The sequence below is a fragment of the Phyllobates terribilis genome, unplaced genomic scaffold (genome assembly GCF_046119375.1).
Source record: "Phyllobates terribilis strain yellow unplaced genomic scaffold, ASM4611937v1 Scaffold_11__3_contigs__length_659146591, whole genome shotgun sequence".
In the NCBI taxonomy this organism is placed as follows: domain Eukaryota; kingdom Metazoa; phylum Chordata; class Amphibia; order Anura; family Dendrobatidae; genus Phyllobates; species Phyllobates terribilis.
This window is the reverse complement of record NW_027362771.1, coordinates 113,218,113-113,242,368: the sequence shown is the minus strand read 5'-3', so window position 1 is coordinate 113,242,368 and position 24,256 is coordinate 113,218,113. Positions and strand designations below refer to the sequence as shown.

The window sequence follows — 24,256 nt, the reverse complement described above, 5'->3', positions numbered from 1 at the left end:
TGGTGGTCCTTGGATCATCCAGATGCCACTTTTGACAATCTTAAGGACATGGCTATAAAAGGACAGCAGCCTCTGGAAACAAATGCCATCCAATGTTACCAGGGTGGGGCTACCCCAGTGCCTGCTACACCCACCTTTTCCCCAGTGGCTGCTGAAGCCAAGGTTCCAGCAACGTCCCCTAGAGAGCTGGACAGTCTGCGCTCTGAAGTGCGCCAGTTGAGGAAAACCCTGACCACTGTGCTGAGTGCTCTGCAGCTGTGGACGGAGCCCGAGGAAGGAGGGAAAATCCTGTCAGCCGATAGCCCTGAGGATGTCCCCTGCATGCGAAGGAGGAGGAGGACAACACCACCCTCTACGAGGATCAGTGACCAGCGCTGTCCACAGAAGGACCCTACCTGCTACCGCTGCCGCAAGACCGAACACACCGCCCAGAATTGTCCTTTAAACGAGAAAACCCTGGGGCCGAGGGCCGACACCAGGAGTAAACTCCCCAGGCCCATCAGACTGGTACAACAGGTTCGTCGGAGGAAGACCTTTCCTGTCCATAGTGCTGGATGGCATCCCGACCCACGCTCTGCTGGACACAGGATCTCAGGTAACCATAATGCCTGACGTCCTCTACAAGAGGTTCTGGTCCATGGACGACCTAAGCCCGCCAGCTCCCAATCTTTCTGTTTATGCCTCAAATGAACTCCCCCTTAACCTAATCAGGGTTAGGAATGTAACAGTAAAGGTGGGGAGAGTGGAGTTGAAGGACCAGAGACTAATTGTAGTAGAGACTAATCCTGATGACATCAATCCGTATATGGTTCTAGGCACTAACATTGTTGGTAACTGTTTGGGAGAAGTTGTGTTCTTGCTCCAACAGATTGCTGACACTGCCAGACCAGGACAGAGGAGGGTGCTACAGAAGGAGATCCGAGTCCTGATGTACCAACAGCAAGTAAGGTTAACAGATGGTGAAATCGGTAATGTGTGGGTGACAGACCCCATACCCATTGTGATCCCCCCAATGAGTGAAATGCTTATCTGGTGTAGAGTCGCCATAGGTCTTAGAGGACAGAGCTACCAGGCAGTTGTAGAACCCCTTTGCTCCGAGCACAGACCCATGCTCTTAACCGCCAGAGGAGTGGTAGATGTACGCAATGGGAGGGTGCCTGTCCGTCTTCTCAACTGTGGGGAAGATGAGGTCAGATTGCCACGTTATGCCACTGTGCCAAATTACATGCTGTAAATAACAACTGCATTCACAAGGCGGAGTCCTTAACTTCACCAGACAAAGTGGAGGATAATGACCCTGCAACCCAGGTGGAGGATTGGTGTCAACAGCTCCATGTTGGGACAGACACCACTCCTGCCCATCAGAAACAGGGTGTACACCGGGTGGTTCAAGTTTACTCGCAGGTGTTCAGTAAACATCCACTTGACTTCGGGAGGATTAAGGGGGTTCAACATCATATCCCCACAGGTGACCATCCACCCATCAAAGAACGTTACAGGCCTATACCACCAGCACACTACCAGAAGGCTAAGGAAATATTGCATGACATGAGAAAGGCGGGGGTAATAAGGGATAGTTGTAGTCCCTGGGCAGCTCCCCTAGTGCTAGTTAGGAAAAAGGATGGGAGCATGAGAATGTGTGTAGATTACCGACAAGAAAATCACATTACACATAAAGATGCATACCCTTTACCACGCAGAGAGGAGTCCCTAGCTGCCTTAAAGTCTGCAAATTACTTTTCCACCCTTGACCTCACTAGTGGGTACTGGCAAGTAGCTGTGGCTGAGGAGGATCGTGAGAAGACGGCCTTCACTACCCGGATGGGACTCTGCGAGTTCAACAGTATGCCGTTTGGACTCTGCAATGCCCTGGAACGTTCCAGAGATTGATGGAGTGCTGCCTGGGACACCGCAACTTCGAGACTGTGTTACTATACCTGAATGACGTGATAGTGTACTCCAAAACGTATGAGGACCACTTGAAGCACCTGGCAGAGGTATTTGAGTCACTGTCCCGGTACGGGATGAAGTTGAAGCCCTCAAAGTGCCACCTGCTCAAGAGAAAGGTACAGTACCTGGGGCACATTGTCAGTCTGGAAGGGGTAGCACCAGACCCGGAGAAGGTCACTGCCATCCAGAAGTGGCCGGAGCCGAAGAACCTCAAAGAGGTGCGTCAGTTCTTGGGACTAGTGGGGTACTACCGGAGGTTCGTAAAGGACTACACTAAGAAAGCAGCTCCTCTGCAAGACCTCCTGGTAGGGCAGTCCCCCAAAGGCAGAAATCCCCCATTCCACTGGGGTAAGGAGCAAGCAGAGTCATTTCAGGAGATAAAGGAGCTCCTGACGGGCGACGAGATCTTAGCCTACCCTGACTACAGCCAACCGTTCCTGCTGTATACAGATGCCAGTAACGAAGGCCTGGGAGCTGTCTTAAGTCAGAAGCAGAATGGCCAAGAGAAAGTAATCGCATAAGCATGCAGGAAGCTCCGCCCGACCGAGAGGAACCCAGAGAACTATAGCAGCTTTAAGTTGGAGTTCCTGGCCTTGATCTGGGCCATCACTGAAAGTTTCAAGCACTATCTAGCCTCCAGTAAGTTCACTGCCTTCACTGATAACAACCCCTTGACCCATCTTGAAACAGCTAAGCTAGGGGCACTGGAACAACGATGGATGGCTCGGCTGTCAAATTACCAATTTACAATTAAATACCGGGCGGGCCGAAAGAACGCCAACCCCGATGCCCTGTCCAGGATGCCTCACCAGTCAGACACAGAAGAAGAAGTGGATGACCTGGAAGAAATTGAGCTTCCTGCCTTTCACCGGAATGGGATGATCCACGAGCAACGAGCCTCCAAGAGGCAGCGTGGAAAGACGTTAAACCCCCTGCCTCACCACAGCTGGAAAGAGACCCAGGACAGTGACCCAGTTGTCAGCCGCATTAAGGAGCTGATAACCCAAGAAGGTTCCTCCCTGGAGAAGGAAGCGTCTCTCCAAGCAAAGCAGCTGTGGAACGAGAGAAGCCAGCTGTTTATCTACCGTGAGAAGCTATGCTGGAGGTACGTCAATCCAAAAACCCATGAGATGGTATGGCAGATAGTGGTCCCCAAGACAGACATCCAAATGGTGTTGGAGGCCTACCACAATCAGGCGGGGCACTTTGGCTGGAAAAAGCTAGAGACCCTGCTGAAGTGTCGATTCTACTGGCTAGGAATGCGCAGCTCCATTGAGCGGTGGTGCCGAGACTGTGGACCCTGTGGCCTCAGAAGAAAAGACTACAGCAGCCAGAAGGCACCCCTGCAACCCATCAAGATGACTCGACCTCTGGAGATCGTGACCCTGGACCATGTCAAGCTGTCCCCCAGCAGGTCAGGGTACTCTTATGCTCTGACCATGGTGGATCACTACTCACGTTTCCTGGTGGTCGCCCCCGTCAAAGACCTGACGGCAGAGACAGCAGCAAAGACGTTCCAAGCGTATTTCTGTAGACCCCATGGTTATCCTGAGCAGGTGCTGACGGACCAAGGCCCGGCCTTTGAGGCTGAGTTGTTCAAGGAGTTCTGCCATCTATACGGGTGTAAGAAGATAAGAACTACACAATACCACACACAAACTAATGGTCTCTGTGAGAAGATGAATAACATCATCATCGACCTGCTAAAGACCATACTACTTGAGGAGAGAAATCAGTGGCCAGACCTACTACCTGACCTAGTAGATCTGTATAATCATATACCAGTAAGTTCCACCAATTGCACTCCGGCATATCTCATGCGGGCAAGGCCAGAAAAGCTGCCCATGGATCTGGAGCTTGGTGTTGTTGAGCCTGAAGCTGATATGACCACTGAGGACTGGGACACGACCAGACAGGAGCAGTACAAAAGAGTACAAGCCTGTGTCGAGGACAGTCTCACTCGGGTGAGAGAAAAGCAGGAGGCGCACTACAACAAAAACACGCCCGCAGAACCCTTCACACCTGGGGAAGTAGTATTGAAAAGGAAAAGACGAAACCACAAACTTGATGACCAGTGGGAGAGAGAACCCTACACTGTGTTACAGTCAAGATTTGATAATAGGAAGACCTGGTTAATTAGTCGAGATGGAGGAAGAACGTCTGCAACAGTGTCCAGGGATCACCTAAAGTTGTGTCCAGATCTACTGAAACCCCAAGAAGAAGTGCCTCTCACAATCCCGGAAGAGCCTAAAGAAGCAGTGATACACACTGATTTAGGAGATTTCCAGGCAGATTGGCCTCAAATCAGAGGAGCAGTGATCATTCCAACACTCCAATTCTTCGAACAGACAGAAAACCCTCCACAGCTAGTTGAACCTGTAAGTGCTGCAGAAGAGCCTAGTGCTGCAGAAGAGCCAGCTCAAGAAGGATCCCCGGTAGGAGCAGAGCAAGAGGGCCCAGCCAATGGTGAACTTGCTAGTCCCAGAGAGAGGTTAAGGCAGTTTTACAACTTAGTCACACGTAGAACTGGTAGGGTAACTGACAATGCAGACTCTGATACCACACGGACCACCGCACTACGCAGATCAGCATGTAGTACTAGAGGTAAACCACCTGTCAGATACACTGAGTAAAATAGTTAAATTTCTGACAAGTGTAGATAGTTACCCCTGGGGTATTGTGTATTATTGTACTGTATTATTGTGTATTTTCATGCATATGTATATTACTTTGTGTTTTGCCTTATTGGTGAACAGTTCAAGTGAAATGGACACTTTGCCTATTTACTTCTTTATTTACCTAAGAACTCCGAGGTTGAGGACTGTGTGCAGCCAAAAAACTATTTATTGTATATAATTGCACTCCCTGGAGTGCCCCTTTTAGGTGACCTCAGAAGTAAAACCTGTCTGGAGTGGCTCTCATGGAGGTCCAACTCGGGATCTTCATGCCCTGCAGCCACCCCAGGGCATGAAGTACTCTACCCTGTGAGATGGACATCCTGTCTGGGAACCTCACCACAAGAGACTTGAACTCTGAGGACGCTTTGTAGTTATTAATATTGTTATGTAACGTTTAAGCTTGGTGCCTCCCATAAAGGGAAGAATGTTAATGTTTAATATTGTTGTTTTAAAATGTACTTCAGTCCGGGAGTGCTGAGCTTTGCTAGGGGGGAATGTGACGCCCAGCTGTGCTTGGTATCACAGATCCTAGAAGAGTGCATTGATGGATTCCTCCACAAGAGGCCCCCATAAACATCCACACATCTCCACCTTCCACCTCAGACCAGCAGAGGGAGCCCGTTAGGGATATAAATAGGGAAGGTGGAGCCAGGCAGTTTAGTCTGTTGAGAGAGTTCCTGCAGTAGAGAAGCCTGAGCGAGGTCAGCCTGCAGTGGAGCATAGTTAAGACTTAGTTATAGCTCAGAATAGTGAGCTTTAGGTGTGCCGGCGCCATAAGATCAGTGAAGCGCGGCAAGCTGCCATTAGTGTGAGTAGCCTAGTGAGGGCCCGAGCGTGGCCGAAGGTGAGTGGAAAGTGAGTAGCAGTGGGGGCAGAGGAGCTTAACCAGCTCACCCCGAAACATATACCGGACACCGGGTCCGAGCTTACCGGGATTTCTAAGACCCAGTAAGGCATAACCGGAATCCCTGGAGAACTACAGGTTCCAGGTTCACCATAGAGCTGATACGTAACAGAGCCAGGAGACACATAGGCCCCGTAAGCTGGGAGCGTACACTCCAAGAGAAGGCCCTACCACAACGTCAGCCGGTGCAGGACAGAGATAAAGTTAGGCCTAGCTCCAGGCAGGTCAGAAACTTACTACGCAGAGGCAAGAAACAGGAGGCCCTACACCCGCTCATTGGGGAGGATCCTGATATGCACCCTTCACCCTACAATGCTCCGGAATGTGCCTGAATTTCCATCAGTAAAAGGTACTGAAGTGACTACCGTGTCCGTCCCCGTTCTTGCTCTGACCCGGCTGGGTCTCGCCTGTCCTGCATCCCCCCCCTGATACGCTGCCCTGAGGCCTAGCTCCACCTGTGGGTAGCTATACCATCGATCTGCCTTATCACCGGCCTCAGTGGACTGCCGCAGCGCTGGTGATTCTCACCAGGAACCACAGGTGGCATCGCAAACTTTCATAGAGTTAACAAACAATCCCCTTTTAAAAGCTGACCCTAGGGTATGGGCCTGGGAGCCGACCACCACGACATCCCCAAGGCCAGGCAAAGGCCCGGGTACCGAGTCATCCCCATCCCCCTGGGCTAGTCAGAATCACATCCCTATGACTGAATGTGAGAATCACACCCCTATGACTGAATGCGAGCAGGTAGGACAAAGTGTATATAATGTTATAAAATCATTATACTACCACCGATTTTAATGAAAAAAGCTTGTTAGTGACGCACATTACCTCACTAACAACGCTATGGGGGCAGTGTACATAGCAACTAGGACGTGACAGGTTCCCTTTAAGTGAGCCTGTTTTAGGCAATGATAAAATATCTCAAGTGAGAAAATGAAGTGGCATGAACAGATATTTGAAATTGATAAAAATATTAATTTCCAGCTGTATTGGTTCACCATTGAGTTTGGACTCTGTAAGCAGAATGGATCTATTAAAGCCTATGGAGCTGGTCTACTATCATCTTATGGGGAACTGTTGGTAAGTAGTTTTGAAGTATATTTAAAAAAAATAGCTGCAAGTATTTTCGGAATATTGTAAATTCTAGCACAGAGAAAAAAAAGAGATTGTATATATACAATGCTTGTCCAAAACATTATCACCGCTTATATAGTTTGTCAGAAAGGAGGAAGGAGGGAATGAACAAATATTGGTCAGAGGAAAGAAGCAATGAAGTTTACATAATGTTTAATTCTGAAAACACAACAATTACATTCTATGTATGAAAATCTGTAAGCTGCACAGTAGTATTAACATTAGTAAATTAATTTACTGAATATAGTAGCAATAGTAATCTATTTGCAGGTGCATCTCACTAAATTAGAATATCATCAAAAAGTTAATTTATTTCAGTTCTTCAATACAAAAAGTGAAACTCATATGTTATATAAAGTCATTACAAACAGAGCGATCTATTTCAAGTGTTTATTTCTGTTAATGCTGATGATTATGGCTTACAGCCAATGAAAACACAAGAGTCATTATCTCAGTAAATTAGAATAATTAACAAAAAACACCTGCAAAGGCTTCCTGAGTGTTTAGAAAGCTCCCTTAGTCTGTTTCAGTAGGCTCCACAATCATGAGGAAGACTGCCTACTTGACAGATGTCCAGAAGGCAGTCATTGACACACTCCACAAGGTCCCAGACTTTCAATTTTCATTTGGAAAGGTCCCAGAGTCTGGAGGAAGAGTGGAGAAGCCACAATACAAGCTGCTTGAGGACTAGTGTGAAGTTTACACAATCAGTGATGGTTTGGGGAGCCATGTCATCTGCTGGTGTAGGTCCACTGTGTTTTATCAAGACCAAAGTCAGCGCAGCCATCTACCAGGAAATTTTAGAGCACTTCATGCTTCCCTCTGCCGACAAGCTTTTTGGAGATGGAAATTTCATTCTCCAGCAGGACTTGGCACCTGTCCACACTGCCAAAAGTACCAATACCTGGTTTAAAAACAACAGTATCACTGTGCTTGATTGGCCAGCAAAGAGAATCTATGGGGTATTGTCAAGAGGAATATGAGAGACACCAGACCCAACAATGCAGACGAGCTGAAAGCTGCTATCAAAGCAACCTGGGCTTCCATAACACCTTAGCAGTGCCACAGGCTGATCGCCTCCTTGCCACGCCGCATTGATGCAGTAATTGATGCAAAAGGAGCCCCGACCAAGTATTGAGTGCATTTACTGAACATACGTTTCAGTAAGCCAACATTTCGGATTTTAAAAACATTTTTCAAGCTGGTGTTATAAAGTATTCTAATTTACTGAGATAATGACTTTTGTGTTTTCATTGGCTGTAAGCCATAATCATCAACATTAACAGAAATAAACACTTGAGATAGATCACTTTGTATGTAATGACTATATAATATATGAGTTTCACTTTTTGTATTGAAGAACTGAAATAAATTAACGTTTTCATGATATTCTAATTTAATGAGATGCACCTGTATATAGCGCTAGCATATTCAGCAGCACTTTACAATTAAGCAGGGACATGTACAGACAATAAACACGTTACAAAGCAACACATAGTTCAACAGTTAAAGGAGGATGAAGGGCCCTGCTCGGACGCTTACATGCTATAAGATCTGACATTTGCTATGGGAAAATCTTGCAGCAAGGGTTCACTGATCCTGTGGCGCCATAGGGAAAATGGCTCATTACAGAGTTCCCATTGAAATGTATAGGCTCTCTGTGTAATGTATGGACAAGCTGGGTCTTTTAAAGTGAGCTGCTTAACCATAATGCGGGCCATGAACAGCAACTTTCTGACTTGTATAAGTCAACACTTACCAATTTTTTTTTAACTAAAATGCTAATTATTTTCACTAGTTTACTTATGAATTAAAAACATGTTCAAAAGGAAATTGAGGCATACAGATAACTGCGTTTAGAACCATAACATCATGTGGGCACAATTTGTGGATTTGAACCACATTTATGAATTTAAAAACAGAGTTCACACATCATGTTTTTTTCAGCGTTTTTTTTATGCGTTTTTATGCAAATTTTCAGCTGCATTTTGCAGTACCAGCAAAGTCTATGAGCTTCCAGAAATCTCATGCACACATCATGGGATTTTTTTGTTCAGTATTTTTTGCTTTGCATGTTTTTTTTGCAAAATAGAGCATGTCAATTTCAGCATTTTTTCACCCAGTAATGGGTGATGCAAAAAATCGCTGAAGAAATGCACCAAAAACACAGGTGTCAAGTTTTCAGCGTTTTTTCAGTGTTTTTTTGTACCTAAACCAGAATGAGATTTTTTTTTTCACTGAATCTTATCTACATGCATAACAGAGACAAAAGGACAGTGAAAAAAATGCTGAAAAAAGGCACCAAAAACGCACCAAAAAAAAAGCAAAAAAGCAATAAAACAGCAACAAAATTCCTAAACAACTTCCTGGCAAGAGATCAAGTTTTGCTGCAGAAAATGAACACTGAAAAAATCATGATGTGTGAACATAGCCTTAGTTGGTCTAATTACAGGGCAAATCTATTTTAGTCATTGGCTCTCCGCAACAAATGTACTAGACTGCTAATTTATTTATTCCTTTTTATGAAATAATCTAATAATACTATGACTGCTTATGGTCGTATATTTCAGTATGCTTTGTCAAATAAACCGGAACTTAAACCGTTTGATCCAGAAGTCACAGCAATCCAGCCCTATCAGGACAATTCCTTTCAGTCTGTATACTTTGTATCAGAGAGCTTTGAAGACTCCAAAGTCAAACTCAGGTAAGGATGACTCTACAATTGCGTGAATTAGGCTGGTGCTACACGGCAGGATATGTCACACAACACCAGTTCTCTAAAAAGTTGCGCAAGAAAAACATTTGTGCAACTTGCTTGCGACTTACTCTCACCCCACTTTTTTAGAGCTCTGATTTGTTGTAGCCAAGTTGCGCACAAGTCGCAAGTGGTGTGTGACTTATATTGAAGTCTATGACAAGTGTGTCGTGTGTGAATTGTGACCAGTGACAAAAGGAACCAACACATTTGCGATGTTGTATTTGTGTTGAAGTTGCAGTATGTCGCAGGTCACAACAGGCCATAGGAAATCATTACATCCAATATTACAATGCATAGCCCTAGCCTTAAACCATGATCACCAATGTCCTCAGCAACATAGGACTCTAAGGCTATGTTCCCACGATGCAGAAATGCTCCGGATTTTTCCTGAGCGTTTCTGCATCTCCCTGGCAGAAAAAAACGCATGCGGATTGTACATGCGGATTGTACATGCGTTTTTCCTGCCAGGGACATGCGGATGTGAAGCGTTCTTCACTGGCATTTCCGCATGCGGGTTGACAAGCACTTTCCAAGCGATTTTAGCATTAGTGTTGAGCCACCCCCGTAGTGTTCGGGTTCGGTTCGGTTCGTCGAACACCGGGATGTTCGAGGAACTGTTCGTCGAACTGTTCGTCGAACACCTTAGAACACCGTCGAACACCGTTAAAACCAATGGCAGGCAAACAAAAACACATAGAAACACATAGAAAACACCTGCAAAGGTGTCCAAAAGCTGACAAACTGCTCAGAAGACACTCTCTTTAAAAAAGCCGGCCGGCAAATTCAGCAGCGGCATACACCGGTACCCGACAATTTAGACAAGAAGGAATAGAGCATCACACATAGATTAGATAGATAGAAACATGTCAGTCACACATATAAGAAGCACAGTGACAGTGTTGGTTACTGCACTTGTCATTTAGTGTAAAGGATTTATTAAAAAAAATATTAGTGTTTTCATGCACTGTCTCTTTAAAAAAGCCGGCCGGCAATTCAGCATCTGTACCCGACAATTTAGAACAGAAAGAATAGAGCTTCACACATAGATTAGATAGATAGAAACATGTCAGTCACATATATAATAAGTACAGTGATAGTGTTGCTTACTGTACTTGTCATTTAGTGTAAAGGATTTATTTAAAAAAATAATAGTGTTTTCATGCACTGTCTCTTTAAAAAAGCCGGCCGGCAATTCAGCAGCGGTACCCGACAATTTAGAACAGAAAGATACAGCATCACACATAGATTAGATAGATAGAAACATGTCAGTCACATATATATGAAGTACAGTGATAGTGTTGGTTACTGTACTTGTCATTTAGTATTAAAATAAAGGATTTATTATTAAAAAAATTGGCGTGGGGTTCCCCTTAATTTTAGGCTCTAGCGGAGGTTAAGCAGACGGCTGGGGCAGATGTTTGAAGCCTGGGAAGGGGGTAATACCCACGGAGCTTCCCAGGCTACTAATATCAGCCCCCAGCTGAATACATAGCCTTTACTAGCTATTAAAATGGGGGACCCCCCAAAAAAAATGACGTGGGGTCCCCCCTAATTTAATAGCTAGCAAAGGCTAGGCAGACAGCTGGGGGCTGATATTAATAGCCCAGGAAGGGAGCCATGAATATTGGCCCCCTCCCAGGCTAGAAACACCAGCCGTCAGCCGCCCCAGAAATGGCGCATTCATAGGATGCGCCAATTCTGGCACTTAGCCTCGCTCTTCCACGCTGCCCTGGTGCGGTGGCAGGGGGTAATAGGGTTGGGGTTGATGTCAGCTTATAATGCCAGCTGACATCAAGCCCAGGTTAGTAATGGAGAGGCGTCTATAAGACACCCCCATTACTAACCCCATAGTCAAAGTTAAAAAAAAACACAAACACCCAGAATAAAGTCCTTTAATTGAAATAAAGACACAATCCTTTATTGTTCTAAATTAAACCATACTTACCATCACGCCCATTCCAGCTGAAGCCAACGATCTCCTGCAATAAAAGAAAAATAATAAAGCAACCTCATCCTTACCTTTCCATGGTTCCCACGACAGCTTCAGCTCTGCTACATCGAGATGACAGGCTGGACCGCAGCAGAACGCTGCCATCCAGCCTGTCATCCCGCAGACACTGAGAAGCGCAGGCTTGCTTGCGCTGCTCAGCGTCTCTCTGTGACGACATCCAGATGAGCCGAGTTCATGTCCAATGAACTCGGCTCACCTCATGCATGTCACTGACAGCGTGGGAAAATTCTCACGCTGAAGCGCTGATTGCAGGAGAATTTTCCCACGCTGTCAGTGACGTGCAGGAGGTGAGCTGAGTTCATTGGACATGAGCTCACCTCATGCACATCACTGACAGCGTGGGAGAATTCTCCTGCACTCAGCACTTCAGCGTGAGAATTTTCCCACGCTGTCAGTGACGTGCATGAGGTGAGCCGAGTTCATTGGACATGACCTCGGCTCATCTGGATGCCGTCACAGCGAGACAGTGAGGAGCGCAAGCATGCCTGCGCTTCTCAGTGTCTGCGGGATGATAGACTGGATGGCAGCGTTCTGCTGCGGTCCAGCCAGTCATCTCGATGTAGCAGAGCTGAAGCTGTCGTGGGAACCATGGAAAGGTAAGGATGAGGTTGGTTTATTATTTTTCTTTTATTGCAGGAGATCGTTGGCTTCAGCTGGAATGGGTGTGATGGTAAGTATGGTTTAATTTAGAACAATAAAGAATTGTGTCTTTATTTCAATTAAAGGACTTTATTCTGGGTGTTGTGTTTTTTTTAAATACTTTACTAGAAATTCATGGCGGTCATGTCTAATACTGGCGTGACCCCATGAATTTTGGGCTTGGGGCCAGCTGATAATACCAAGCTGGCCCTAACCCCTTTATTACCCAGTGAGCCACCGCACCAGGGCCCTGGATGAGTTGGGTACAGCGCCAGAAGATGGCGCTTCTATGAACGCGCCATTTTCCGGGGTGGCTGCGGACTGCAATTTGCAGCGGGGGGGGCCCAGAAAGCTTGGGCCTCCCTGCGCTGCAGATTCCAGCCCCCAGCTGCCTAGTTGTACCTGGCTGGACACAAAAATAGGGCGAAGCCCCACGTACTTTTTTTTTAATTATTTCATGAAATTCATGAAATAATTAAGAAAAAAAGGGCTTCCCTATATTGTTGTGTCCGGCCAGGTACAAATAGGCAGCTGGTGGATGGTGGCAGCCCGTTTCTGCCTGCTGTACCTGGCTGGACACAAATATAGTGCGAAGCCCCACTTCAATTTTTTTAAATTATTTCAGGAAATTCATGAAATAATTTTAAAAAAATTGACGTGGGGCTTCGCACTATATTTGTGTCCAGCCAGGTACAGCAGGCAGGAACGGGCTGCCCCCAACCACCAGCTGCCTATTTGTACCTGGCCGGACACAACAATATAGGGAAGCCCTTTTTTTCTTAATTATTTCATGAAATAATTTAAAGAAAATTGACGTGGGGCTTCGCCCTGTTTTTGTGTCCAGCCAGGTACAACTAGGCAGCTGGGGGCTGGAATCCGCAGCGCAGGGAGGCCCAAGCTTTCTGGGCCACCCCCGCTGCAAATTGCAGTCCGCAGCCACCCCGGAAAATGGCGCGTTCATAGAAGCGCCATCTTCTGGCGCTGTACCCAACTCATCCAGGGCCCTGATGCGGTGGCTCACTGGGTAATAAAGGGGTTAGGGCCAGCTTGGCATTATCAGCTGGCCCTAAGCCCGAAATTCATGGGGTCACGCCAATATTAGACATGACCACCATGAATTTCTAGTAAAGTATTTAAAAAAAACACAACACCCAGAAAAAAGTCCTTTAATTGAAATAAACACACAATTCTTTATTGTTCTAAATTAAACCATACTTACCATCACGCCCATTCCAGCTGAAGCCAACGATCTCCTGAAATAAAAGAAAAATAATAAAGCAACATCATCCTTACCTTTCCATGGTTCCCAGGACCGGTCCAGCTCTGCTACATCGAGATGACAGGCTGGACCGCAGCAGAACGCTGCCATCCAGCCTCTCATCCCGCAGACACTGAGAAGCGCAGGCTTGCTTGCGCTCCACAGTGTCTCTCTGTGAGGGCATCCAGATGAGCCGAGTTCATGTCCAATGAACTCGGCTCACCTCATGCACGTCACTGACAGCGTGGGAAAATTCTCCTGCACTCAGCGCTTCAGCGTGGGAGAATTCTCACACTGAAGCGCTGAGTGCAGGAGAATTCTCCCACGCTGTCAGTGACGTGCAGGAGGTGAGCTGAGTTCATTGGACATGAGCTCACCTTATGCACGTCACTGACAGCGTGGGAGAATTCTCCTGCACTCACCGCTTCAGCGTGAGAATTTTCCCACGCTGTCAGTGACGTGCATGAGGTGAGCCGAGTTCATTGGACATGAACTCGGCTCATCTGGATGTCGTCACAGAGAGACGCTGAGCAGCGCAAGCAAGCCTGCGCTTCTCAGTGTCTGCGGGATGAGAGGCTGGATGGCGGCAGCGTTCTGCTGCGGTCCAGCCTGTCATCTCGATGTAGCAGAGCTGAAGCTGTCGTGGGAACCATGGAAAGGTAAGGATGAGGTTGCTTTATTATTTTTCTTTTATTGCAGGAGATCGTTGGCTTCAGCTGGAATGGGCGTGACGGTAAGTATGGTTTAATTTAGAACAATAAAGGATTGTGTCTTTATTTCAATTAAAGGACTTTATTCTGGGTGTTTGTGTTTTTTTTAACTTTGACTATGGGGTTAGTAATGGGGGTGTCTTATAGACGCCTCTCCATTACTAACCTGGGCTTGATGTCAGCTGGCATTATAAGCTGACATCAACCCCAACCCTATTACCCCCTGTCACCGCACCAGGGCAGCGTGGAAGAGCGAGGCTAAGTGCCAGAATTGGCGCATCCTATGAATGCGCCATTTCTGGGGCGGCTGACGGCTGGTGTTTCTAGCCTGGGAGGGGGCCAATATTCATGGCTCCCTTCCTGGGCTATTAATATCAGCCCCCAGCTGTCTGCCTAGCCTTTGCTAGCTATTAAATTAGGGGGGACCCCACGTCATTTTTTTTGGGGTGTCCCCCATTTTAATAGCTAGTAAAGGCTATGTATTCAGCTGGGGGCTGATATTAGTAGCCTGGGAAGCTCCGTGGGTATTACCCCCTTCCCAGGCTTCAAACATCAGCCCCAGCCGTCTGCTTAACCTCCGCTAGAGCCTAAAATTAAGGGGAACCGCACGCCAATTTTTTTAATAATAAATCCTTTATTTTAATACTAAATGACAAGTACAGTAACCAACACTATCACTGTACTTCATATATATGTGACTGACATGTTTCTATCTATCTAATCTATGTGTGAAGCTCTATTCTGTCTGTTATAAATTGTCGGGTACCGCTGCTGAATTGCCGGCCGGCTTTTTTAAAGAGACGGTGCATGAAAACACTATTATTTTTTTTGATAAATCCTTTACGCTAAATGACAAGTACAGTAAGCAACACTGTCACTGTACTTCGTATATATGTGGCTGACATGTTTCTATCTACCTAATCTATGTGTGAAGCTCTATTCTTTCGATTCTAAATTGTCGGGTACAGGTGTATGCCGCTGCTGAATTGCCGGCTTTTCATGTTTCACTGTTGGTACTGTTCCCATCGATTTGGGCAATCACTGTAATGCCACAACCACCATGGCTGTGACATTACAGTGAGTGGCAGACAATCCCTGCATGATTGGTGCTCTAAATAGCGCCAGACATGCAGGACACGCTTTTGGTGCACGAACAGTTATCGAACATAACCTCGAACAGCCGAATTTTTTGCAAATCGTTCGGGTTCATCGAACAACTCGAACACCGCCCAAAACAGCTCGAATTTGAGATTGGCGAACAGTTCTAGTCGAACACCGCTCATCTCTATTTAGCATCACTTGGAAAGTGCTTGACAACTAGGTCACACTATATAAATCCATGCAAACAGCATGGATTTATATAGTGTGACCCGAGAGAATGGCTAAAAATAAAAAAATAAACCTATACTTACCTTCCGATGGCCCCCGAGTCTTGCTGCGCTCCTGTGCTGGCTGCCGGCAGCTCGCGGTGCTCTGTACTGAAGGACCTGCCATCACATGACTGTGACGTCACCGCAGGTCCTTCAGTCCTGCGCGATCTGTCGGCAAGCACAGGGAAGGAGACCGGGGGCTGTCGGAAGGTGAATATAATCTTTATTTTTTATTTTATTCTTTTTTTTACAGCTTTTTTAATGGTACCTGGGTGTGGAGGAGACTCTCCCCTCCTCTACACCCGGGTACTGTCCGCACATTAGAACGCGCCAATTACGCAAGTACAGATGCAGTCTTGCGGAATTGGCACGTTCTAATGCAAGTCAATGGCGGCGATTACGCCGCGCTTCCGCAAAATAAATGGACATTCTGCGGATTTTTGAGCGCAGCATAAACGCTGCGGAAAAATCCACAGCATGGGCATTGAAAGTGCGGAATTGCATTGGAGACCATGGGGGAAGGTTTACCAAGCGTTTCCCAAGCGTTTACGCTGTGGAAATTCTGCAGCGTAAACGCTTGAAAAGCGCATCATGGGCACACAGCCTAAGGCTCTGATATGTAGGTCCAAGTTGTTGTATACTATTGAGACATGATACTATGGAAACTTACTTATAGGTATAAATAGTCTTAAGATGGACAACACAAAAAATGAAATAAAATAAAAATACCATGCATGCTCACCCTTGCTTAACAAGAATGTTTATGGTGGAGTTGTGAAAAAAAACAGTTGCCTCACTGCCTTTGAACATGAATAGTAGTATAAACAGAGGCAAAGTCAGTTGCATCTCAGTTAAGTAATGACCATGAATCATAAATTTGCAGTGCTTGGTTCTGAGCATTAAACTTGTACCATGGTAAATGTATATCACAAGTTTAAAGCTTCTGTTCTTGCAATCTAGGCCTTTTCAAAAAATAGTAGTATTTTAGCCCTTCTGTCTGCCATTTTAAAGCATATGCATCGCTTTATGAACATTGCTTATTAAATAGAGGCCTTTTACTTGGCTATTTCAAAAATGTAACTTTAATCTTCTTTAAAAATTATTTTGTAGAACAACTTGTGTGCTTGGGGCCTTTGCTTGCTGCATAACCACATTCTCTTGAGAATCAGCTAATGGACAGGTGTCCTGAGTCCTGACATTTTCCTTAAGAATTTGCGGATAAAAATCAGAGTTTATTGCTACATCAATGATGGCAAGCCATTCTGGTCCAGATATAGCAAAACAGGCCCAAACTATGATACTACCACCACTGTGTTTCACAGATAGTATGTGATTTGTATGCTGTAATGCAGTGTTTTCATCTCCAAACATAATACTTCTTGTTTAAATCAATAAGCTCTATTTTGATCTCATCCATCCAAACAGCATTGTTTGAATAGCCTTTTGTCTTGTCCAGGTCATCTTTAGCAAACTACAGATGGGCAGCCATGTTCTTTTTGGTGAGCAGTGGCTTTCTCCTTGCAGTTTGTTTCAGTGTCCTCTTGAACAGTAGTATTCGCTAATGTGAAAGAGGCCTTTAGTGTGGGGAACCTTTCTACTGCCAAGGGCCATTTGGATATATATACCATCACTCGGGGGCCGTATAAAATTCTGAACTTGAAATTTATACTGCTATATTTGGTCAAATATTTAATTAACTCACCCCTAATTTGATGTCTGGAGCTGCTTCTCTTTGGAGCGACTATGTTAGGTGGTGATGATAATGTTGCTGCTCGCAATTTGTTTCCAGATTTGTGTCTGTCTGGAGCGCAGTTGTCTCTTTGCGATGAATTTTGAAAAAAACTCACAGCAGTAAATTCTGAACACAGATGAATATTACACTGCAGATTTCCTCACACGGCTCACGTTACATTTATAGCACTCAAACAGTGGTAGGTCTGCACTATATATACCATAGCAGCCACTTAGACTGCTCTATATACATCACATAGGAGACACAGGGACTGCAGCATATGCGTCACATAAGATACACTGGGATATATACATCACTGGAGATGCTGGGGCATGTACATCACTGGAGACACTGGGGTATATCACCATAGGAGATGCTGGGGTGTATACATAACAGAAAATGCTAGGGCTTAGACATCACAGGAGACTTTGGGGCATACACATCACAAAAGATGCTGGGGTATATGCATCACAGGAGAATGGGGGGCATATACAGTACAGACCAAAAGTTTGGACACACCTTCTCATTTAAAGATTTTTCTGTATTTTCATGACTATGAAAATTGTACATTCACACTGAAGGCATCAAAACTATGAGTTAACACATGTGGAATTATATACAGTCATGGCCAAAAGTATTGAGAATGAGACAAATAGTAATTTTTCCAAAGTTTACTGCTTCATTTTTTGTAATGGCAATTTGCATATACTCCTGAATGTCAAAGAGTGATCAGCTTAACAGCAATTACTGTACTTGCAAAGTCAATATTTGCCCAGAAAATGAACTTTAACCCCCAAAACACATTTCAACATCATTGCAGTCCTGCCTTAAAAGGAGCAGCTAACATCGTTTTAGTGATTGATCCATTAACACAGGTGTGGGTTTTGATGAGGACAGGGCTGGCGATCAATCAGTCATGATTAAGTAAGAATGACATCACTGGACACTTTAAAAGGAGGCTGGTTCTTGTTATCATTGTTTCTCTTCAGTTAACCATGGTTATCTCTAAAGAAACACGTGCAGCCATCATTGCACTGCACAAAAATGGCCTAACAGGGAAGAGTATCGCAGCTACAAAGATTGCACCTCAGTCAACAATCTATCGCATCATCAAGAACTTCAAGGAGAGAGCTTCCATTGTTGTCAAAAAGGCTCCAGGGCGCCCAAGAAAGACCAGCAAGCGCCAGGGCGGTATCTTAAAACTGTTTCAGTTGCGGGATCGGACTACCAGCAGTGCCGAGCTTGCTCAGGAATGGCAGCAGGCTGGTGTGAGTGCTTCTGCACGCACTGTGAGTCGGAGACTCTTTGAGCAAGGGCTGGTTTCAAGGAGGGCAGCAAAGAAGCCACTTCTCACCAGAAAAAACATCAGGGACCGACTGATATTCTGCAAAAGGTACAGGGAGTGGACTGCTGAGGACTGGGGCAAAGTCATTTTCTCTGATGAATCCCCTTTTCGATTGTTTGGGACATCTGGAAAACAGCTTATTCGGAGAAGAAGAGGTGAGCGCTACCACAAGTCTTGTCTCATGCCAACTGTAAAGCATCCTGAAACCATTCATGTGTGGGGTTGCTTCTCAGCCAAGGGAATTGGCTCACTCACAGTCTTGCCTAAAAACACAGCCATGAATAAAGAACGGTACCAGAATGTCCTCCAAGAGCAACTTCTCCCAACCGTCCAAGAGCAGTTTGGCGCCCAACAATGCCTTTTTACAGCATGATGGAGCGCCTTGCCATAAAGCAAAGGTGATAACTAAATGGCTCATGGAACAAAACATAGAGATTTTGGGTCCATGGCCTGGAAACTCCCCAGATCTTAATCCCATTGACAACTTGTGGTCAATCATCAAGAGACGGGTGGACAAACAAAAACCAACAAATGGCAAAATGCAAGCATTGATTATGCAAGAATGGACTGCTATCAGTCAGGATTTGGTCCAAAAGTTGATTGAGAGCATGCCAGGGAGAATTACAGAGGTCTTGAAGAAGAAGGGGCAACACTGCAAATATTGACTTGCTGCATTAACTCATTCTAACTGTCAATATAACCTATTGGTACTCATAATATGATTGCAATTATATTTCTGTATGTGATATAAACATCAGACAAACACTAATAAAAACCAGAGGCCAGCAGATCATGTAAAAATATAATTTTGGTATCATTCTCAAAACTTTTGGCCATGACTGTACTTAACAAAAAAGTGTGAAACAACTGAAAATATGTCTTATATTCTAGGTTCTTCAAAGTAGCCACCTTTTGCTTTGATGACTGCTTTGCACACTCTTGGCATTCTCTTGATGAGCTTCAAGAGGTAGTTACTGGAAATGGTTTTCACTTCACAGGTGTGCCCTGTCAGGTTTAATAAGTGGGATTTCTTGCCTTATAAATGGGGTTGGGACCATCAGTTGTGTTGTGCAGAACTCTGGTGGATACACAACTGATAGTCCTACTGAATAGACTGTTAGAATTTGTATTATGGCAAGAAAAAAGCAGCTAAGTAAAGAAAAACGAGTGGCCATCATTACTTTAAGAGATGAAGGTCAGTCAGTGCGAAAAATTGGGCAAACTTTGAAAGTGTCCCCAAGTGCAGTTGCAAAAACCATCAAGCACTACAAAGAAACTGGCTCACATGAGGACCGCCCCAGGAAAGGAAGACCAAGAGTCACCTCTGCTTCTGAGGATAAGTTTATCCGAGTCACCAGCCTCAGAAATCGCAGGTTAACAGCAGCTCAGATTAGAGACCAGGTCAATGCCACACAGAGTTCTAGCAGCAGACACATCTCTACAACAACTGTTAAGAGGAGACTGTGCAGCAGGCCTTCATGGTAAAATAGCTGCTAGGAAACCACTGCTAAGGACAGGCAACAAGCAGAAGAGACTTGTTTGGGCTAAAGAACACAAGGAATGGACATTAGAACAGTGGAAATCTGTGCTTTGGTCTGATGAGTCCAAATTTGAGATCTTTGGTTCCAACCACCGTGTCTTTGTGCGACGCAGAAAAGGTGAACGGATGGACTCTACATGCCTGGTTCCCACCGTGAAGCATGGAGGAGGAGGTGTGATGGTGTGGGGGTGCTTTGCTGGTGACACTGTTGGGGATTTATTCAAAATTGAAGGCATACTGAACCAGCATGGCTACCACAGCATCTTGCAGCGGCATGCTATTCCATCTGGTTTGCGTTTAGTTGGACCACCATTTATTTTTCAACCGGACAATGACCCCAAACACACCTCCAGGCTGTGTAAGGGCTATTTGACCAAGAAGGAGAGTGATGGGGTGCTACGCCAGATGACCTGGCCTCCACAGTCACCAGACCTGAACCCAATCGAGATGGTTTGGGGTGAGCTGGACCGCAGAGTGAAGGCAAAAGGGCCAACAAGTGCTAAGCATCTCTGGGAACTCCTTCAAGATTGTTGGAAGACCATTTCCAGTGACTACCTCTTGAAGCTCATCAAAAGAATGCCAAGAGTGTGCAAAGCAGTCATCAAAGCAAAAGGTGGCTACTTTGAAGAACCTAGAATATAAGACATATTTTCAGTTGTTTCACACTTTTTTGTTAAGTATATAATTCCATATGTGTTAATTCATAGTTTTGATGCCTTCAATGTGAATGTACAATTTTCATAGTCATGAATATACAGAAAAATCTTTAAATGAGATGGTGTGTCCAAACTTTTGGTCTGTACTGTACATCACAGGAGAGGCTGCGCACATACATCACATGGGATGCTGGGGAACATACATTGCAGGAGGGACATGGGACATAAACATCACAGGAGACATGGAGCATATACATCACAGAAGAGGCTGGGGCATATACATCACAGCAGACACTGGGGGTACATACATCACATGAGATGCTGGGGCATATACATCACAGGAGATGTTGGGGCACATACATCATAGAAGATGCTGGGGCGTATACATTACAGGAGGGACTGAGGGCATACACATTACAGGAGGGGCTGGGGGCATATACATCACAGGAGATGCCAGGACATGTACTTTACAGGAGGGGCTGGAAGCATATACATGACAGGAGATGCTGGGGCATATACATCACAAGAGAAGCCATGGCATATACATCACAAGAGGGGCTGGGGGCATTTACTAATTACAGGGTGGGCTGGGGCATGTACACATTACAGGAGGAGCTGAGGCTGCTGCTGTTGTCAGTGGGACTGGAGCGCAGAGCGTGCTGACTCTGCCCATAGAGTCTTCATGCAAAGTTGCATGCTTCAAGATGTAATCCTTCATTCAACATGCCACAGAATTCAGTAGTGAACGCTGCATGTCAGGAACATTTAAAGGACCAGCCGCTGGCATTTAGCCTGAGCACCACTGTCCCCGGGAATCTGCCTGAGGCCGGAGAAAAGGACGTCCCCGTCTCCTGACTTAGAGGTTACTTTGGGTTCGTTTGTACCCTTGCTGACTAGTATTCGTCCTGCTATAAGAGAGAAATTTGTTGGTTGACCACTCCTTGGGTCTCAAATTCACCCAATTTGTATACAGTCTGTCTGACTGAGATTGCTTGAGTTGAAATTCTTTTGAGATGGGTTTGTCACATTTTCAACCTGATGAGCACCAATAGCTCTTTTTCTGAGGTCCTCAGAAATCTCCTTTGTTCATGCTATGATACACTTTCACAAACATTTGTTGTGCAGATTCGATTTTAACAGATTCCAGTTGTTTAAATAAGATATGTCACCCACTTACACCTCATCCAATTGATTGAAAACAGAAGAGTCTAATCTCACCTTCAAATTATCTTCTAATCCTAAACGTTAGCCTGCTTTTGCCACTCACAGACATGTGATATTGGATGATTTAACTTATTAAATAGTTGCAAAGTAATATATTATTTGTTTGATTTGGTATTCTGTATCTACTTTTAGGACTGATGTGAAAGTCTGATGTAGTTTTACTTCAAATTTATGTAGAAATATGAAAAATTCTGAAGGGTTTACAAACTTTCAAGCACCTCTATATACATATTATATGGATAAAAATATTCTGACATCTAAACATAACACCCACAGGACTATTTTATGACATTCCATTCTAAATCCATTGGTATTATGTTATGGACTCACCTGGTGAGGTAGATGTTCTAAGCCATAGTACAGGGAGAGCTACACAGGGAATAGGTGAGTGAGGACCAAGACAGCAGGATATGCAATATAGCAGGTAGAGATGAGCAAACCTCTGGATGTTCAGCGACTTTTGCCAAACAGCTGTAAAAGGTTTGTGTTCGGGTACCCGATCTCGAACCCGAATGCGAATGGGGCCTTGAACATCTGTGGTCTACCACCCTGTCATCTGCATGACAGCGCGGGAAACAGGGGCTATGATCGGCAATAACAGTTACCGCCGGTGAGAACGCTGTCAGATGTCAGTGTGATCCCTCAGCTGTGACTGTGACCTGGGGTTGAAAACACTATACACTGTGAGAGCGATTACGCTCCTGTAAGTGTGTAGATGGCTGCTGGGTAGAGCAGTCACATTTCCCGATGTGACTGTTCTACAAGTGAGATCGGCATCAGACACTCTGGATTACCTGGATTACGGCCGATAGGTGATTATTATTGTGGTTTATTATTTTTTTCTTTTTTACAGGTGACAAGGGCATCAGGGATTAAGCGTTAAGGTGAGTATTATGGTGTTTTTTTATTTTTTACAGGGGACAAGTATAATGTGCAGTGATGAGCGAGCGTGCTCGCTACTGCTCGGTGCTCGCCCGAGCATCTCACTGCTCGAGATGCTCGGTGCTCGCCGAGTATTTCCGGGTTGCTCGGGCGGGAACTCGGGTCCCCTCCCTGCATGTTTGGCGCTCTTTAGAGAGCTAATGAACATGCAGGGATTGCCTGCCATGCACTGTAATGCTGTAGCCATGTTGGTTGTGGGCATTACAGTGATTGGCTGGCCGCACAGCGTCATCAGGTCTATATCAGACCTGACGCCGCCATGCTCGTCACAGTCACTCCGGATCAGACAGTGTAGGGAGAGCTGCTGCTGCGTTAGGGAGAGATTTGATTGTGTATTAGGTAGTGTAGGGAGAAAAACCGTACATTACACATATCCATCTTAACAAACAGTCCTTCTGAGGACTTATCCATCTGCAGAGATATCAGGCAAGCAGGGTGTATAGGCAGGCAGTGTATATAGCAGACTGCAGTGCATATAGCACAACAGGCTCCATTCCAATTCTGCCTTCTGCTGCTGTTAGACATTTCTATACAAAGGCCCAGGTCTCAGGGGCCAGGAATACTTTTCTTTGGATCTTAATCTTCATTATTTGATTTAAAAGCAATCCAGAGAACACCGTTTTCTGCGCCATTTGCTTGTGTAGGGAGAGGTGCTGCTGCGTCAGGGACAGACTTGCTTGTGTATTAGGTAGTGTAGGGAGAAAAACCGTACATTACACATATCCATCTTAACAAACAGTCCTTCTGAGGACTAATCCATCTGCAGAGATATCAGGCAGGCAGTGTATATAGGCAGGCAGACAGGGTATATAGCAGACTGCAGTGCATATAGCACAAGAGGCTCCATTCCAATTCTGCCTTCTGCTGCTGTTAGATATTTCTATACAAAGGCCCAGGTCTCAGGGGCCAGGAATACTTTTCTTTGGATCTTAATCCTCATTATTTGCTTAAAAAGCAATCCAGAGAACACTGTTTTTTCTGCGCCATTTGCTTGTTGGCACTGCAGAATACAGCCAGGTCCTTTCCATATTAGAGCGCTAGAAATCCAGCTATTTAAAATTGTGTTTCCTCCGTCAAACGGATCACATATACGTTGTCAGAAAATACTGCCATTTCTGGCCTCCATTAAAAATTTCCTTTAGTGTGTCATTGAAGCAAATCACCGCAGTTTGCTGTTCAAACTAGTTACCTACAGACCAGGTATTTAAAACTCTGTTTTCTCCATCACACGCATCACATGTACATTGTCAGAAAATACTGCCATTTCTGGCCTTCATTAAAAATTTCCTTTAGTGTGTCAGTGAAGCAATTCACAGTAGTTTGCTGTTCAAACTACTTACCTACAGGCCAGGTATTTAAAACTCTGTTTTCTCCATCACACGGATCACATATATTACTGACC

At 45.2% G+C, this 24,256-nt stretch overlaps 1 protein-coding gene across 1 annotated transcript in view; it reads left to right on the top strand.

The window, feature by feature from the left end:
* Positions 1-24,256, top strand: part of LOC141165022 (tyrosine 3-monooxygenase-like) — a 172,700-nt gene that overhangs the window by 129,307 nt on the left and 19,137 nt on the right. Inside the window, exons 11-12 of the mRNA XM_073650674.1 lie at positions 6,520-6,615; positions 9,240-9,373. Of these exons, the coding sequence (XP_073506775.1) occupies positions 6,520-6,615; positions 9,240-9,373 (230 nt within the window). The remainder of the gene's footprint in view (positions 1-6,519; positions 6,616-9,239; positions 9,374-24,256) is intronic.